The 17,152-nt window shown below is 45.1% G+C and overlaps 1 protein-coding gene across 3 annotated transcripts in view; it reads right to left on the minus strand.

Annotated features, from left to right (window-relative positions):
- The window catches only part of WDR78 (WD repeat domain 78), a 160,966-nt gene that overhangs the window by 76,025 nt on the left and 67,789 nt on the right, over positions 1 to 17,152 (minus strand). For all 3 annotated transcript variants that reach the window (XM_030207191.1, XM_030207190.1, XM_030207192.1), the window contains exons 5-6: positions 12,253 to 12,409; positions 11,849 to 11,988 (exon numbers count right to left, since the gene is read on the minus strand). In XM_030207191.1, coding sequence (XP_030063051.1) covers positions 11,849 to 11,988; positions 12,253 to 12,409 — 297 coding nt within the window. The remainder of the gene's footprint in view (positions 1 to 11,848; positions 11,989 to 12,252; positions 12,410 to 17,152) is intronic.

A 17,152-nucleotide genomic window follows, 5' to 3' on the forward strand; every position in this document is an offset into this window, starting at 1 on the left:
TGCAGTGTCTTCTTTCCATTTGATATTTTTTCTCTCACCATGTCCACCATCCTCCTGTGTCTTTATGTGTCCTGTCTACCATCTGTAGCCCTGTCCCTATCCTTTCTCCAGCTTCAGCATCTGCCCTCAGTATTCCGATCCAGCCCTTAAATTCAGCAATTTTCCCTCCATCCATATCCAGCATTTCTCCTCAATCCCCTCCCCTCCATCCATGTGCATCTACTTCCTCTGTCTTCCCTCCCCTCCATCCATGTGCAGCATTTCTCCTCCCTTCCACTCCATCCATGTGCATCTCCTTCCTTTGTCTTTCCTTCCCTCCATCCTTGTCCAACATTTCTCCTCTCTTCCCTTCCATCCACTCAATCCATGTCCAGCATTTCTCATCTTTTCCCTCCCCTCCATCCATGTGCATCTCCTTCCTGACTTCCCTTCCCTCCCTCCATCCATCCATGTCCAGCAACTCTCCATTCTCCCTTGCCCTCTCCTCCATCCACCCACCCACATCCAGCAAATTTCCTCTCTCCCCTGCCCCATCCATCTGTCCATGTCCAACAACTCTCCATGCCCCCCTGCCCTCTCCTCCATCCATCCATATCCAGTAAATTTCCTTTCTCCCCCGCCCCTCCATCCATTCATGTCCAGCAATTCTCCTGTCCCCTGCCATCCACTCAATCCATGTCCAGCATTTCTCCTCTCTTCCCTCCCCTCCATCCATGTGCATCTCCTTCCTGACTTCCCTCCCCTCCATCCATCCATGTCCAGCAACTATCCATTCTCCCCTGCCCTCTCCTCCATCCACCCACATCCAGCAAATTTCCTCTCTCGCCTGTCCCCATTCATCCATCCATGTCCAGCAATTCTCCTCTCTCCCCTGCCCTCCCCTCCATCCATCCATGTCCAACAACTCTCCATTCTCCCCTGTCCTCTTCTCCATCCATCCATATCCAGTAAATGTCCTCTCCCCTGCCCCCTCCATCCATGTCCAGCAATTCTCCTCTCTCCTGCCCTCCATCCATCCATGTCCAGCAACTTTCCATTCTCCCCTGCCCTCATTCATCCATCCATGTCCAGCATTTCTCCTCTCTCCCCTGCCCTCATTCATCCATCCATGTCCAGCATTTCTCCTCTCTCCCCTGCCCTCCCCTCCTCTCCTGTACAGCAATCTCTTCTGTCCCCCTGCCCTCCCTTCCTCCATGTCCAGCGATCTCTTCTCTCCCCCTGCCCTCTCCTACCATCCATGTCCAGCAATTCTCCCTGCCCTCCCTCAGCTCGACAGCCCTCCTCTCCATTCGTTCCTGCCCCCCCCCCCCCACGCGTTTAACACTTTTATTTTCAGTGGCAGCAACGGCAGTGAAGAAGAAAGCACTGTGGGCTCATCTTCAGCTTCTCCTTTCCCTCACAGTGTCCTGCCTTCTGTGATGATGTATTTCCTGTTTCCGCGAGGGCAGGATACTGTGTGAGGGAAGGGAGAAGATTGAGAGGAGCCCGCAGTACTGTCTTCTTCACTGCCGTTGCAGCCACTGAAAATAAAAGGGTTAAATGTGCGGGGCGGGGGGGGGGGGCAGGAAGGCATGGAGAGCCGTTATAGGTTGACGAAGTGAGGAGTCGGCACCACGAGTGGGGGGATGGATGCCGACGCAGAGAGGAGAGGAAGATACAATTTTGTTTTTCAAGGAGGAGGCAGTCAGGGGAAGGCACGGTTGGGCTGGGGAGGCTTAGCCTCCCCAAGTCTCTTATACAGGGTGCCTGTCCCCTGTATAATGTCTAGACTGTCACAGATGGGTTATGCACTCCTACCAGCAGATGGAGATTAAGAACCACTGAGTTTCAGATATAGGTATAAGTGAGCAGTACAGTCCCCTCAAAATCAGTCTGTTCTCAGTCTCAGCAGATGGTCGCAGTGGTAAGCTTGTGCAGTCCTGTTTGGTGTTTTGGTCCCTGGTGGGAGGGGGGTGTTGTTTTCCATTTCTGGGGTTTTTAATGCCTTTTTGGGCCTCTGAGGAAAAAAAAGAACTGTTATTCCAAAATAAAGTTGATCCCAACTTCTTTCCACTCTCTGCTGTTGGACTGGGGTTGAGGCCTGTGGGGGTATCTGAGTGCCCTGGGGGTGTCACACTTAGGTGGCCGAGTCCCTCCCCCACTTCCCCCTCCTTGGTTTAGGGTGTAAGAGCCTAAGCTATCCTTCTCTACCTGAAAGTGGACAGGCAGTACTGAGTGCCTCAGAAGTCGGCCTTTGGCTTTTGGCTATGCTTGTTGGAGACTGTTTCCACAACTTAATGTAACTTAAATAAATAAACACAGCCTGTTTGGCTTTGATTTAAAGAAAAAAAAAAGGAAATACCTGCAGAGGCCTGCTAGTGTGAACAGTGAAAGGAGTCAGTCTCCTGCCTTTCCCGGGTCTGTTTCAGTTTTGCGCTGGATGGGTATCCTGGTGGAAGTGGTCTTGTGCTCCACGGGTGTTGCTGAGGGTGCCATGAGTTCACAGCCCTGAAGCCTTGCGTGGTCTGTCAATGGTGTGCTGTAGATTCAGCAAAGCACTGTTCGGTCTACGTTGGCAAGGACATGTTGGGGCTGACGGTGGAGTTGCAGGCGTTTTCTTCTGGTGCGCTTACAGCCACGCCGGGGGAGCACTTGATGGCGGTTCCAATTTCAGCAGGAACTGCCGCCATTTTGCTGTCTGTATTGGCTCCCAATTGGCCTCCTGGTTGCTGCCCATGGCTTCTTTGATATTTGGTCCTGGAGTCTGTGATGGTCCCTCAGACTTTGTGTTGGCCTCTAGACTTTGGCCATGCCCAAGGCCTTTTGCCTACGTCTAGAGGGTGGCCAGTCTCTGCAAGGTCCTCAGCTGCCGTCCCAGTGACCTGTTCCTCCCCACTCTCCCTCTCAAAAAAAAAGCAGTGGGTGAAGGCAAGTGTGGAGGAGCTGTTTGAGTCTTATACCTGGGTATCAGTTGAGTGTCTTGTTTGATTCTAGCTCCTGTTACAAATGCAATTCAGAAAACAAATGGGAAGCAGAAGTACATCTCAGAGGTCTCTGAGTTCCCTATCTCACCCCAACCCAGATCACTGAAGCCTCCTTTAGTAGACAGCATGATGAGTTTGTGCCATGTTCTATTCTGGCATTTTTGCTTCTCCCTCCCCTATGTCAGTACTCTGCCATTGTGAAAGTGTGTGCTTCTGTCCTCTTTCAAGCATGAGAACAGTTTGTTTTCCTTTTTTTGTGTGGCAGACTTGATTATTGTCAGCATAAATCAAAACCTCCCAAAGCCCCCTCTCCTTAGGCTGCAGTAAGGTGTATTTTACCATGTAAAAAGTGCAGAAGCGAGCAGCAGTTTATCACTGCATTATTTCAGTTTTGCAGTGTTTGGCACCTTTGATTGAGTGCATGGAGGTCTAGAATTTTCAGATTTCCATGGTCACCGTTAACAGTCCCTCAGCTTAGCATGCACTGTACATGGGGCTGTGGTAAGCTGTATTTCATCACTGCTTTATTCAGTTTTGCAATTGTAAATACAGGGGGGGGAACAGAGTTACCTTGCCCCTCTTCCTATGGGTCGGGGGGGAGGATGTTTGCAGCATCGGGGAACTGCAGGAGGTCCTCCGGTGCCAGCATGAGGGGTGGCAGGGTGCGTGGCACTTTCTAGTGCCGCAATGAGGATGCAAAGGTAGATCAACAAACAAGTACGGCTTTCACCTTGGTATCCCAGCTTGATTTGATCGAACCATGTGTAATAGTTGAGGTAGTGAGGGAATCTGTTAGCTCAGACCAGAAAGTGACCTCATTGATTTTACCTCTGGTGGAGATGAGTTTGGAGGACTTGTGCCTGGTTAAGCTTGACATACAGATATCAGTGAATTCCCTTCTGTCAAGCAAAACAACCAACTTTCCAACTACTGATCTCCTAACTGCGGGGTCCCACAGGCATCTCCCCTCTCACCTATCCTGTTATATCTCTTTATGTCATCCCTTGCCTCAATACATCTGGGTCTTATTGAACTACTATTATCCTACACGGATGACATCCTGCTTCTCTTACCAGTGACAGCATCAAACAAAGATACAACTCAGTCTGTAGCGAATGGCATGACTGCTGTTAGCACCTGGACTCTGACCAATAAACTGAAATTGATATAAATGGCGGGGACAGGAGTGAGTTGAGACTAGTGTTCTAAAGGGGAGACTTGTTTGGGTAATTTCAAAAGGTAACGAGTTTTTTTTAGGCCGTCGAATGTTAGCCATTTGGTTCTGGTCTGAAACCATAGTAGTGTTCTGATGGTATATATTGGCATTGTCTAGCAGGTACCTGACATTACAGTTAGGGTGTTTCTTAGTACAGTGTTTTCTAGACAGATTATAGATTATGGGGATAGGGTTAGGCACTAAGTTACCTGGTAGGTTGTCGCCCAACGTGCTCAAAAGGGCTAAGCAGATCCATGTGAGCCTCTTCATGGTGATAGCTTTTGGAGCTAATTTAAGTCAGTCGGGTTTAGCGCTCTTTATCAGTCCTAAATATGCGCTGATAAAGACTTCAGAACAGAGTCCTCCCTGAGGGTGGAAGCCTCAGCATAGTTTCTTCTTTAATTCATCCAAATCCATGAGATTTTAATACATTCCTTGAAAAACAGAAACAGGTGTCCACATATCTTATCCACAGGGAAGCACTGGAAAGTATGGAAAGCAGCTGAGCCATGTGATTCCTGACTGCCACCTTTTCTATTGTTTTGAAAAAAATGCCTGGTAGGAATAAACGACCTGTACACCCCGGTTTGTATTTTTTCAATTCTTTAAATCTTGCTCTTGTCAAGAAGGTGGTGTAGGCTTATCTTCTGGTAACCTTTGAGACTTGGACTCACCCTAGTCCTTAACTAACTTTTCCAGATTCTCTCTGAATAGCAATTTTTCTCTGAATGGAAACCTTCTGAGATGAGTTTTGGAAGTTGGATCCACTGACCAATTTCTGAGCCATAATAGTCTGGCAGATGTGTGAATAAAATCATAGAGAACGTTTGGCACATAAGCCAAACTGGTTTCTACATGAGTGGAATCCACAAAGTCTTCCACCTCTTCTGAGTTAGATGATGGCCTTGTTGTACATCACATAAACAGGCTCTAGAAATGTACACACTGCAAATTGCCCTACTACAATGAATGTCCGTTTATTCAAGCGATGTTTTAATTCTGGAGGCTAGACTAGAGGACAGATAATTAATTTAGTACCTGGATTAGTCTCTTCAATATTTTAATGAGTTGTTTTTCCTCCTTTAAAAACACATTTTTTATCCCTATGTGCTCTGGATAACTGTTAGTCTATTTGGATTTTATTGTTGTGCTATTCATGTCCCTACCCTTTTCTGTTTTTATTGTTGGATTTGTTTATTGCAAAGTACCAAGCTGAGAATCTAATCACATCAAAATGCTCCTCACCGTGAGGCTTATTTAGATTTAATTAATGGAGGAAAAGACCTCAAAAGTTCTCGCTCGGCAGCAGATAACATTTCTAAGTGCCAGCTCTTCATAGGCTCCAGTATTATCATTGGTCAAAAACCTCCATTTTTTATTGTAATTTTTTTAGCAATTTCTTATGGTTCTTGTGATTTTTGTAATTTTTAGTATATACTTTCATACATCTTCTTCAGTCCTTTATTAAAGAAATAATTTAAACAAGGAGGTTTGATGAAGAGTTTGTCTAGTTTGTTCTGGATTTGTTTATTGAACAGATTTAGAATGTTTTCTCTGCTTTTTTTATCTGGTATTGTAAACCTCCTTGATGTTGTATTGAAAGGTGAAAAAGCAAATAAATAACATTTTAACTTTTGGTCTTGCAAATCCTTTAGTGCAGGTCCTCCTTCCAATGGAATAGTGGTCTTTTTAGTAACTTCTGTAACCAAGATATCTACGTTAGGTTGCCTCAGCCTTTCCTTCTCTTCCTCCTCCTCACACACTAAAGGGTAGAACTTACCCATAGTTCTACCCACATACAGCTCTGCTTTAGGAGTGTCCCACTCTGCTGGAAAAAAAAGCCTGAATGGCTTGATGCAAAACAAAAGACTTTCAGGGCTTTCAAGTGTCTCAGTTATCCACCTGAGGGACTGCAAGAAATGAATAACTCTGGAGGTCACAGGCTTGGTCTTCATGTACATATTTGCCTTGCCAGTCATCCAGATACAGATGGACTCGAACCCCCTCCTTCCACAGGAAGACCACAGTTACAACCATTACCTTGGAAAAAGTCTTTGGAGCTGTGGCTAGCAAAGGTAATGCCTTGAACTGAAAATGCTGAGGCCATGAGGATCTCTCCTGGCCAAACAGCCACAATGACTGTTCTTAATGTTTCCATTCTGAAATGAGGTACGCACAAAGCTTGATTCACAAACTTTAGATCCAGAACTGATAAATCCCCTCCTTTTTGGGAATGACAAAAATAGGTGGAATATCTTCCTGTGCCCCACTCAAGGTTTGGGACAGGAACTACTGCCCCCCAGATCCAAGATATTTTGACAGAAGGACCACACTGCATTCTTCAGCTCAATTTCTTCAGAAAACAAGATAGACATTCTCCTATTTACTGATATACTGAAGAACAGTTCCAGAACCCATCACTGAGCAGAGCAGTTAGACCTAGATGGGCAAGATCCTCAGGCTGTGATCTTTGTCACCACAAAAAGAAGACTGATGAGATTGGAAACAAGACCACTGAAAAAAGCCCAAACAACCTGGTTGGTATTTTCTGGTGTCTCAAAATCTCGTTCTGTAAGTCAACTGTTATGAAGACAACTTTGGCTTGTCCTCAGGTAACCTTTGAGGTTTGGGCTCCTCCCAAGTTCTTAACTAGTTTCTCCAGCTCCTCTCCAAAGAGCAGCTTCCCTCTGAAAGGAAGCCTGCTAAGATGAGCCTCAGAAGCTGAATCCGCTGACTGAGCTGCCACTGTCACAACCGTTCCTGTAGCACAGGTCCTGAATAGATCATAAAGGGCATCTGCTACGTAAGTCACATTTGTCTCCAAGTGGATCAAGTCCTGAGAGTGCTCCATTTCTTCCAGCTTCAAAGTAGAAAGGATCTGCTGGACTATGAGGAGAGATGCTCTGTAAAATAGCCATCTGTAACTTTAAATGCTTGTTTAAGAAAGGATTTTTTACTTTTTGGTCATGAACATCCTATAAAATACATAGATACACACCATAAGATCTGTTGTCAGCAAATGACAAAAAAACTAATTGCAGGTTACAGCAGGAAAAAGGCCTCAAAGAGCTTCCAGGTCTTATTTTAACCTGTAGAAGCTATAACGGGTCTATAGACCCTGCTTTCATCCTTGGCCAAAAAGCCTGCTGTTACTACAACCTGCTAATGAAAAGCTCTATCTATAACTTCATGAGCACAAAATACCATATAAATTTTCTAACATTAAACCCTACACTTATCTTTATGGTGAATACTTTCTTAGATAGTGTGACGTGCTGTATTCCTCTTTCTTTAATTCATGTGCTCAGCCGACGGTGGCCAGCGTTTTGCACGGCTGCTTCAGGGCTTCAAAAACACATTTTGAAGAAAGATCAGCACAACGTATCCTAGTGGATTGTTGGTGGCCAGTGCTGTGACTCCAGAAGCGGTTTTGGACTTCCTGCGGCTTGCCCCAATGCTGTGAGTGTTAGATTTTTTTTTTTGAGTGAACATTTCTAGTTTTATAAGAGTTTTGACAGATTTATGATAAAAGTCTATAAATATATTTAAATGTGTGTTTAAACATATAAAAAATACACTGTATGTATAGTTTGATGGCACCAATGATTGTAAGACATTTTGATCTGATTGTATAGAAATTTTATGGGTTTTTGTCTAAAAGTATAACTTTTCTATTATTTCCTATGGAAACAGTGTTGCCAGGTGGGCGGGTTGCGGTTTTTTGGGCTTCTTTTTTGTCTTTTGGGCGGTTTTTAGGCGTTTTTTTCGGCCGCGGGGGGCGGGGTTAGTGACGTTTTGGGCAGGGTTAGTGACGTTCTGGGCGGGGCCGATGACGGGGGAGGCGGGGCCAATGACGGGAGAGGCAGGGCCGATGAGGGCGGGGGCGGGGTTGATGACACGGGGGTGGGGGTGTCAGGGGCGGGGTTTGAGTTTGGGCGGGTTTTGGGCTGGATTTAGGCTGGTTTGGGTGGGAAAAAAAAACACCCTGTGTTTTGACACCTTATTGGCCAGCAGAGAGAGGTCAGCTGGTGACTCAGAGACCCAGTGTCCCTTGGCAACAACTTGCCAGGAAGTGGAGGAGGGGCTGAAGACACTGAAGAGGAAAGATGTGTTTGGGAGAGCTCTGAGTGCGTGACAGGATGAAAAGTGTTGGATTTGAGCAGAGAAAGAAAGTTATAAAACTGATGGGGTTTTTTGTGTACTGTTTAAGTATCTGAAAGGGAATTGTCCCCAACAATAAGCACCTGCACTATTTTATGAACTGGAAAGGCTTTGGAAGACTTTTCTAATACCAGACAAAATTGGATTTCCTGATACTGGTAGCTCTTGCAACTGGACCTCTGATATCTAGAGCTTGCAGAGTTATGGAAATTAAAGGAGAAAGTTATTTCTTATGGTAAAGTTTCACCACAGTGGGATCATCTCCCTCAGCCACAGGAAGCTCCCTTCCTTGATATCACCGAGAGAGACTGAAGCCAGTCCTGCAAATACTTGTGACTCTAAATTAGGCACAGAAACCTCTGAGTGAGAGGCCCTATCAAGCTCTATATGCCTGTGCTTTAAGGGAACAAAGCAGCAGTACAGCCCATCAGAGCCATTACTGCTGCCACCAACCACCCCCCCCCCCCCCCCCACCCCAACACACACACATATCCCCCTAGTCTTAGAAGACTGTGTGTGTTTCAGCAAAAAAGCTCAATGAAGCAAAAGTACAAATTTTGGCAAAAACGGAACCTTTTCTCCAAGAGGCTCTCCTGAGGAGGCAATTACATGCTATTCTTGACCCACTACAATCTGGTTTTCGCCCTCTCCACTCAACCGAAACTGCGCTTACTAAAGTCTCCAATGACCTATTACTGGCTAAATCCAGAGGTCAATATTCCATCCTCATTCTTCTTGATCTTTCCGCTGCTTTTGACACTGTCGATCACAGCATACTTCTCGATACCCTGTCCTCACTTGGATTCCAGGGCTCTGTCCTTTCCTGGTTCTCTTCCTACCTCTCCCTCCGCACCTTTAGTGTTCACTCTGGTGGATCCTCTTCTACTTCTATCCCTCTGCCTGTCGGCATACCTCAGGGTTCTGTTCTTGGTCCCCTCCTCTTTTCTATCTACACTTCTTCCCTTGGTTCATTAATCTCATCCCATGGCTTTTCCTACCATCTCTATGCTGATGACTCCCAAATCTACCTTTCTAACCCTGATATCTCACCTTGCATCCAAACCAAAGTTTCAGCGTGCTTGTCTGACATTGCTGTCTGGATGTCTCAACGCCACCTGAAATTAAATATGACCAAAACTGAGCTTCTCATTTTCCCCCCCAAACCCACCTCCCCGCTCCCCCCCGTTTTCTATTTCTGTTGATGGCTCTCTCATTCTCCCTGTCTCCTCAGCTCGAAACCTTGGGGTCATCTTTGACTCTTCTCTCTCCTTTTCTGCTCATATCCAGCAGATTGCCAAGACCTGTCGTTTCTTTCTTTACAACAGCCGTAAAATCCGCCCCTTTCTTTCCAAGCACTCTACCAAAACCCTCATCCACACCCTTGTCACCTCTCGTTTAGACTACTGCAATCTGCTTTTTGCTGGCCTCCCACTTAGTCACCTCTCCCCTCTCCAGTCGATTCAAAACTCTGCTGCCCGTCTCATCTTCCGCCAGGGTCGCTTTACTCATACTACCCCTCTCCTCAAGACCCTTCACTGGCTCCCTATCCGTTTTCGCATCCTGTTCAAACTTCTTCTACTAACCTATAAATGTACTCACTCTGCTGCTCCCCAGTATCTCTCCACACTCGTCCTTCCCTATACCCCTTCCCGTGCACTCCGCTCCATGGATAAATCCTTCTTATCTGTTCCCTTCTCCACTACTGCCAACTCCAGACTTCACGCCTTCTGTCTCGCTGCACCCTACGCCTGGAATAAACTTCCTGAGCCCCTACGTCTTGCCCCATCCTTGGCCACCTTTAAATCTAGACTGAAAGCCCACCTCTTTAACATTGCTTTTGACTCGTAACCACTTGTAACCACTCGCCTCCACCTACCCTCCTCTCTTCCTTCTCGTTCACATTAATTGATTTGATTTGCTTACTTTATTTATTTTTTGTCTATTAGATTGTAAGCTCTTTGAGCAGGGACTGTCTTTCTTCTATGTTTGTGCAGCGCTGCGTATGCCTTGTAGCGCTATAGAAATGCTAAATAGTAGTAGTAGTAGTAGGTCACAAAGAGCCTCCTTGTACAGAGAGCACATTCTCCCCTTGCTCACTGAAGTCTCTGATTCAGGAGCAACTCATGTCGAAATGGCTGACACCTCATTTGACTCTACAGGGGAAGCACAGGAAACTGTCTTTCCCCCAATAGCTTCTCTTTACTTATTGAAGGGCTCCCACCCCCTCCCCCAACCCGCCGCTGTCTAAGCACTGCTTAGGCATGATGAGCAGTCCCCTGATGTCCCCCAGTGATTACCACAGCACATTGTTCAGCACATTCAGCCAGTGCTTCTATTGAGAGTAATCATTGCTCACTTCAGGATACCCGAGGTGAGGCAAAGGATACGACCTACTCATGGCTGGGAATTGGAAAGGACCAGCTAAGAAAAAATCTGTCTACTATAAGATACACCCCCAGGCAGCCCCCTCAGGGGCCATAAAAGACAGAAGATAATCACCCCTGCACCACTACTGAAGAAATATCTGCCCAAAGCTGACTTTGACTTACAATTTTTAATTTCCTCTGCCAATTCAGCCAAGAATGGAGGAAGGTGGAGCTCTCCCAAAGTTTCAGGCAGAATGTGTTTTATTTTATTTTAGGAGTTTCCACTAATTCCCAGGGACCCACATGCTACACTGGGTACCAGCTCTCTAACTGGTCGAGGAGCACATTCCAAACACTAGTCTAGGAGCTGCACATCCAACCATCACCATCTGGTGAAGACAGAGAAATACTGAAGATCTGTAGCTGCATGATACCCAAATAAGGCAGATTACTTAAATCTTTTTTCTTTGTCTCCATCTGCTGGTTGATGGGCATAAACCTACATGTTCTGGACTGGTCTGGATGACAAAGTTGTAAAAAAAAAAAAGTAATAATCTGGGTCACTTGAATGGATATAATTTTGGATGTGTGAATTGTTATATGACCAAAATTATCCATCCAAGAAGGCAGAAAGATCTAAGGCATTCTAACATACATCTGAGCAGAAATATTTAGCTGCTTAACACAGTAGTTAAATGGCCAAGGAGGCTTCACAAATAGCATCTAATTTAGATTCAAGTTATACGAGTATACTGAGCAGCGCCACCTAAATAGATAAGCACTGCTGAATATGAACTGAAAGCATCTAGGTTAGACATTTCAAATTGTGCATACACTGCACAGCTGAATATTGACCTCAATGTATCAAGGTGGAAATAATGTCATTATACTTTACTTCTTCATGGAAAAGGTAGTGAATTCATGTAACAGTCTCCCAGTGGAAGTGGTGGAAATGAAAACAATTTCTGAATTCAAGAGAGCTCGGGACAAGTACATATTATCTCTAAGGGAGTGATAGGGAGAGTAGATGGCATGGATGGGCAGACTGGATAGGTCATATGGTCTTTATCAACATTTTTCTATGTTACCACTATGCTTTAACATGCAATGCTATTTGTCTATATGTAAGAAACAGATGGTACCTGCATCTTCCATGACAATTTTATCACACTGCACTTCTTTATTCTTTGGTGCTCCATTAAAGGTCTGCATCATTCTTGTAATGTACTGATCATTGCCAGCTCTGTTTTTGCAGAGCTCTAGATAGGCCAGGTTTTGAAGCCTATAAGAAATACAAACTCAAGTACTAAAAAAAAAAACAGAGAGCATTTCAAATAGAGATTAAATAAATGCAAAATATGGCAAAATTACTGTTTTTGCCACTGTTATCTGTGGTCTTCATAAACATTAATTACCACCACAAAGTAAAGAGGACATTAAATGCAGGAATTCTAGTGGTAGTTAAATCCTTTGAAGCACAAGAAATCACAATTACAGGCTTGGAAAAGGATGAATGTTACAAATAAAGAATTTTAAATGTTCATACTTGACCATTGCAGCTTCTTCACTATCCATGGATACAAACAGAGGAGGTATATCCAGGAACCAGATCATTTCTGTGTCTGTAAGGTAAATGTCCACTACCTTATTTAAGTCTCTTTCAATTGGATATTCTCGCATATCTTCTCTTTTGACACGTATATCTGTCAAATTATTTAAAAAAAAATCTATCTTAGTTCTGATGTTGTACCACACAGTCAAACAGTCCCAAATGTTAAATAGTTTGATGGCTACAAATTAGATTGTGGTAAACTAAGCTTCAAATCTCTCATCTACCAACATATGTAAGATCTAAGTCTGGCTTAAACTGTAGAGGTGAAAACGTTATGGGTATAATAGTGCTTGAGCAGCTAAATTTTAGCACCTGCTGCCAGACCACACCCAGAGCAAAGACTTGAAAATGCATCCACTGCCTCTCCTATTCTGAGAAAAGTTTTCCTGTTTTCCTAAAAATAGATTTTCAGCTTTGTGTAGTCGTAATTTAAAACAGTATAGAACTGCGGTATATAATAAAATGTTACATAAATCTTTGTGTACAGCAATTTCTTCTCAGTCTATTCCATCTCCTGGTTTGTTTGGGTTTTTTTTTTTCACCTTTTCATTGTCATAATTTTTTCTACTGAAATTTCTCTCTTTGGATAACTCTCTATACTCAAATTAATCTCCCTTCTCCTAATTTTCTCTATTTCTCTATCCCATTTACAACACCTTTATCATCTCTTTCCCATCCCTTCTTTTGTGTCCGCAATCTTCTTTCCTTCATACTCTCCCTCACCCCTCTAATTAATCCTTCTGGACCTTATAGACTTCTATTCATTCCCTTATCACTCTGAACCTTCACTTTCTTCTTCTCTCCCACCCACAGACCGCCATTCATGCTATCCACATTGACACTTCATTCAATCCTTCCCTCCACAGACACTCATTCACATTCACTTCTGCACTTAACATTAAAATTAGCCAACTGGTTACCGCAGCAGCCTGAGAACCAGGTTCACTTTCCACTGCAGCTCCTTGTGTCTCTGGACAAGCCACTTAACCCTTCATTGCCACAGGTACAATGCCACACTGAGCCCGCAAAGAGGTGGGAAAATGTGGGATACAAATGCAATAAATAAATAAATATATAATATGTAAACCACTTTGATTGTTACTACAGAAAAGAAGTATATCAAATCCCATCCCCTTGCATCTTCTTCCACCCCAACCCTGTGAGCTCTCACTCATTCCAGGACCAGTGTCTGCAGCTTCCTACAGGCTTCACCAAAATGAGCTGGGGGGGTGGATAAGGAGTCAAGCCCGAGAAAGGGAGAGCAGGTATGAAGGATGCTGCTGCCACCATCATCACTTATTTTGGTTCAGCTGCTCAGGTAGGAGGGGAGAGACTATACAATGGGGGACAGAATTGGAGGAAGGTGAGAAACAGAAGCCCTGATTACCCTGGCTTCCTCCTCCTGGCATTGGCAATGACATACCAACCAGCCTATAGCTATGCACTCCCCCCCCCCCCCCCCCCCCCCCCCCCCCCCCCCCATATTTTGTGTTCCAAGCACCTACATCTCTTGCCTCTCCTTATTAAATCCCTGTTCTCCCATTGCTTCAATTTGCCATTGGCTTGCCCAGTATAGAAACTGCTGCTGTCATTGTAGCCTGGGACAAGCTGTCTGAGGAAAAGGCAAGGAGGGAGCTACAGAGAGGGGACAGAGAGAGAAGCTGGCAGCAGGAAGGAAAAGCAGAAAATGATAAGAATGTCTAGCTGGAGGAAGAGATGCTCAAGAAGGAAATATGTTCAGTGGCTACAGAGAAGGATAGAAAGATTAGCCAAAGAGGTAGGGGAGAGAATGAAATGAAGCACAGGGAGAAAGGAACAGGAGAGAGAGAGAGAGAGAAAAGAAATAGAAGACAGTCATGCACCCAAAATGTTTTTAAAGTATATAAAATAAATCAAAGGGGAAAAAATTCCTGAAGAATCTTCTACAAAGAGTAACTTGGAGTTCCTATATTGCAAAAATAATATCTTAAACTTGGCATGAAGTGCAAAGCCTCAGAAACAGGTTAAAGGCTTGTAACCTTGGCTACAAAAATAAATAAAAAATATGATTGTTGGTGGAAGATGGGCTCTACCTGGCACAAACTCGTAACCTGCAATGCATCTTATATTCCCTTTCAGAAATAATGGCCCACATACCAAAAGTGAGAAAACAGCTATACGGTGGGCTCCATGCACTGAGAATGGGTGTAGCTTGGCAGATTGACCCTTTCCTTTCCAGCCTCCTCCTCCTATAGTTCTTTCCACCTTCTGCAGCAAGAAAATTTCTGCAGGCAGCAGTAAAGTCACATAATATGGAAAAGGAGCAGAGAAAAGCCATTTAGAAAGGGTTGCAGCACAGAGTAATAATCTTTTTTTAGCGCTTGTCAAAGCACTTTGGCTGATGTTTTCTCCACAATGCACTAGCTATATACAGGATCCTTCTTTGACGCATCTCATGTCACAGCTCACTGACACAGCAGACCAATCATGCTTGGGTGCAAGAAGTAAGCTTCAGACCTTGAGCACCAAGAAGCAGCAGTACAAGCTGGAGCAACAATGCTAACCATGCAGTACACTCGACAGAAACAGCACTATCTAAAGTCTGCAATGACCTGTTCCTCGCCAAATCCAAAGGTCACTACTCCATCCTCATCCTCCTCGACCTATCCGCCGCTTTTGACACTGTCAAGCACAACCTACTTCTTGACACACTGTCCTCCTTTGGGTTCCAGGGCTCTGTCCTCTCCTGGTTCTCCTCTTATCTCTCCCATCGTACCTTCAGAGTACACTCTCATGGTTCGTCCTCCTCTCCTATCCCACTCTCTGTTGGAGTTCCTCAGGGATCTGTCCTTGGGCCCCTCCTATTTCAATCTACACCTCTTCCTTAGGCTCCCTGATCTCATTTCATGGTTTCCATTATCATCTTTATGCTGATGACACCCAGCTGTATCTCTCCACACCAGACATTACTGCGGAAACCCAGGCCAAAGTATCGGCCTGCTTATCCGACATTGCTGCCTGGATGTCTAACCGCCACCTGAAACTGAACATGGCCAAGACTGAACTTATTGTTTTCCCACCCAAACCCTCTTCTCCTCTCCCTTCACTCTCTATCTCAGTTGATAACACCCTCATCATCCCCGTCTCATCTGCCTGCAACCTCGGTGTCATCTTCGACTCCTCCCTCTCCTTCTCTGCGCATATCCAACAGATAGCCAAGACCTGTCGCTTCTTCCTCTACAACATTAGCAAAATTCGCCCCTTCCTCTCTGAGCACACCACCCGAACTCTCATCCACTCTCTCATTACCTCTCGCCTTGACTACTGCAACCTACTCCTCACCGGCCTCCCACTTAGCCACCTATCCCCCCTTTAGTCCATCCAGAACTCTGCCGCATGTCTCATCTTCCGCCTTGACCGATATACTCATATCACCCCTCTCCTCAATTCACTTCACTGGCTTCTGATCAGATACCGCATACAGTTCAAGCTTCTCCTACTAACCTACAAATGCACTCGATCTGCAGCCCCTCCTTACCTCTCTACCCTCATCTCCCCTTACGTCCCTACCCGTAACCTCCGCTCTCAAGACAAATCCCTCCTTTCAGTACCCTTCTCCACCACCGCCAACTCTAGGCTCCGCCCTTTCTGCCTCGCCTCACCCCACGCTTGGAACAAACTCCCTGAGCCCATACGCCAGGCCCCCTCCCTACCCATCTTCAAATCATTGCTCAAAGCCCACCTCTTCAATGTCGCTTTCGGCACCTAATCACAACACCTCTACTCAGGAAATCTAGACTACCCCCAACTTGACATTTCGTCCTTTAGATTGTAAGCTCTTCTGAGCAGGGACCGTCCTTAGTTATTAATTTGTACAGCGCTGCGTAACCCTAGTAGCGCTCTAGAAATGTTAAGTAGTAGTAGTAGTAGTAGTATAAAAGCATATCCAAGCCAGGAGCATCCCTGCAGTAAACATACTGCATTGCCTGCAGAATTTGGAGAATAACATAATTATCAAAATCAGCATACCAGCAAGAACTTATCCACCCCAAAAAAGCACTGGAGGACCAGAGGCAAAGAACTGGCAGCTGCTACCAAGGCAAACAGAGATGCTACTTCTGCTCTCATTCTGAACAAGTGCACTTCAACAGAATATAACCTGTGTATCAGGTCTTGATATGGCAAGGACTGAGAGGAGATCCATATAGAGAGAGTGAAAATTCACATGTACTGGAAGAAGTAAGACATTTTTTAACAGAACCCTCATTGGCTAGGTTGGGGCATCCTTGTAGTAGGCCACAGTCCAACTAGCAGCAACACTCCTATAGTCCTGGAATGATTCAGCATGATCATGAAGGGTCCTTCATTACACTGCAACTCACAGGACAGCAGCCGAGACCTTGATTCCAGGAACTGACGGCCAGTACTGGGGTATCTGCAAACCAAATACTTCCCGGCCCAATCACCAGCCAACCCTCACTTCCTGTCATGGTATGTGCAAAACTAACCCATTTTGAGAAATTGCCCCTTAAAAGGCACCTAGCAGCTGGCACCCAGGGAAAGCTGCAGGTGACATGAGCAGTGTCAGAGGGAGTCAATGCTGCTGCAGAAGATGATCATCATACTATGAAGTACCAAGAAAGACCCTCATGCTCCATAAACTGTACGAGAATGACAAAACCAGCACAGGCTTCAGTTACCCAAGATCTCTAGAATGGTGAGTGTATGGTTGTTTCAGAGTGTTGAAACAGCAGCAGAAGGGTTATCCAAAAATTAGTACCTATAGATGCATATGGTAGGAAGAAGAGTCATAAGAAAATCTGTAGAGGCTGTAGGAGGTGGCAAAAATCCAGGT

Source organism: Microcaecilia unicolor, chromosome 6 (genome assembly GCF_901765095.1).
Source record: "Microcaecilia unicolor chromosome 6, aMicUni1.1, whole genome shotgun sequence".
Taxonomy (NCBI): Eukaryota; Metazoa; Chordata; class Amphibia; order Gymnophiona; family Siphonopidae; genus Microcaecilia; species Microcaecilia unicolor.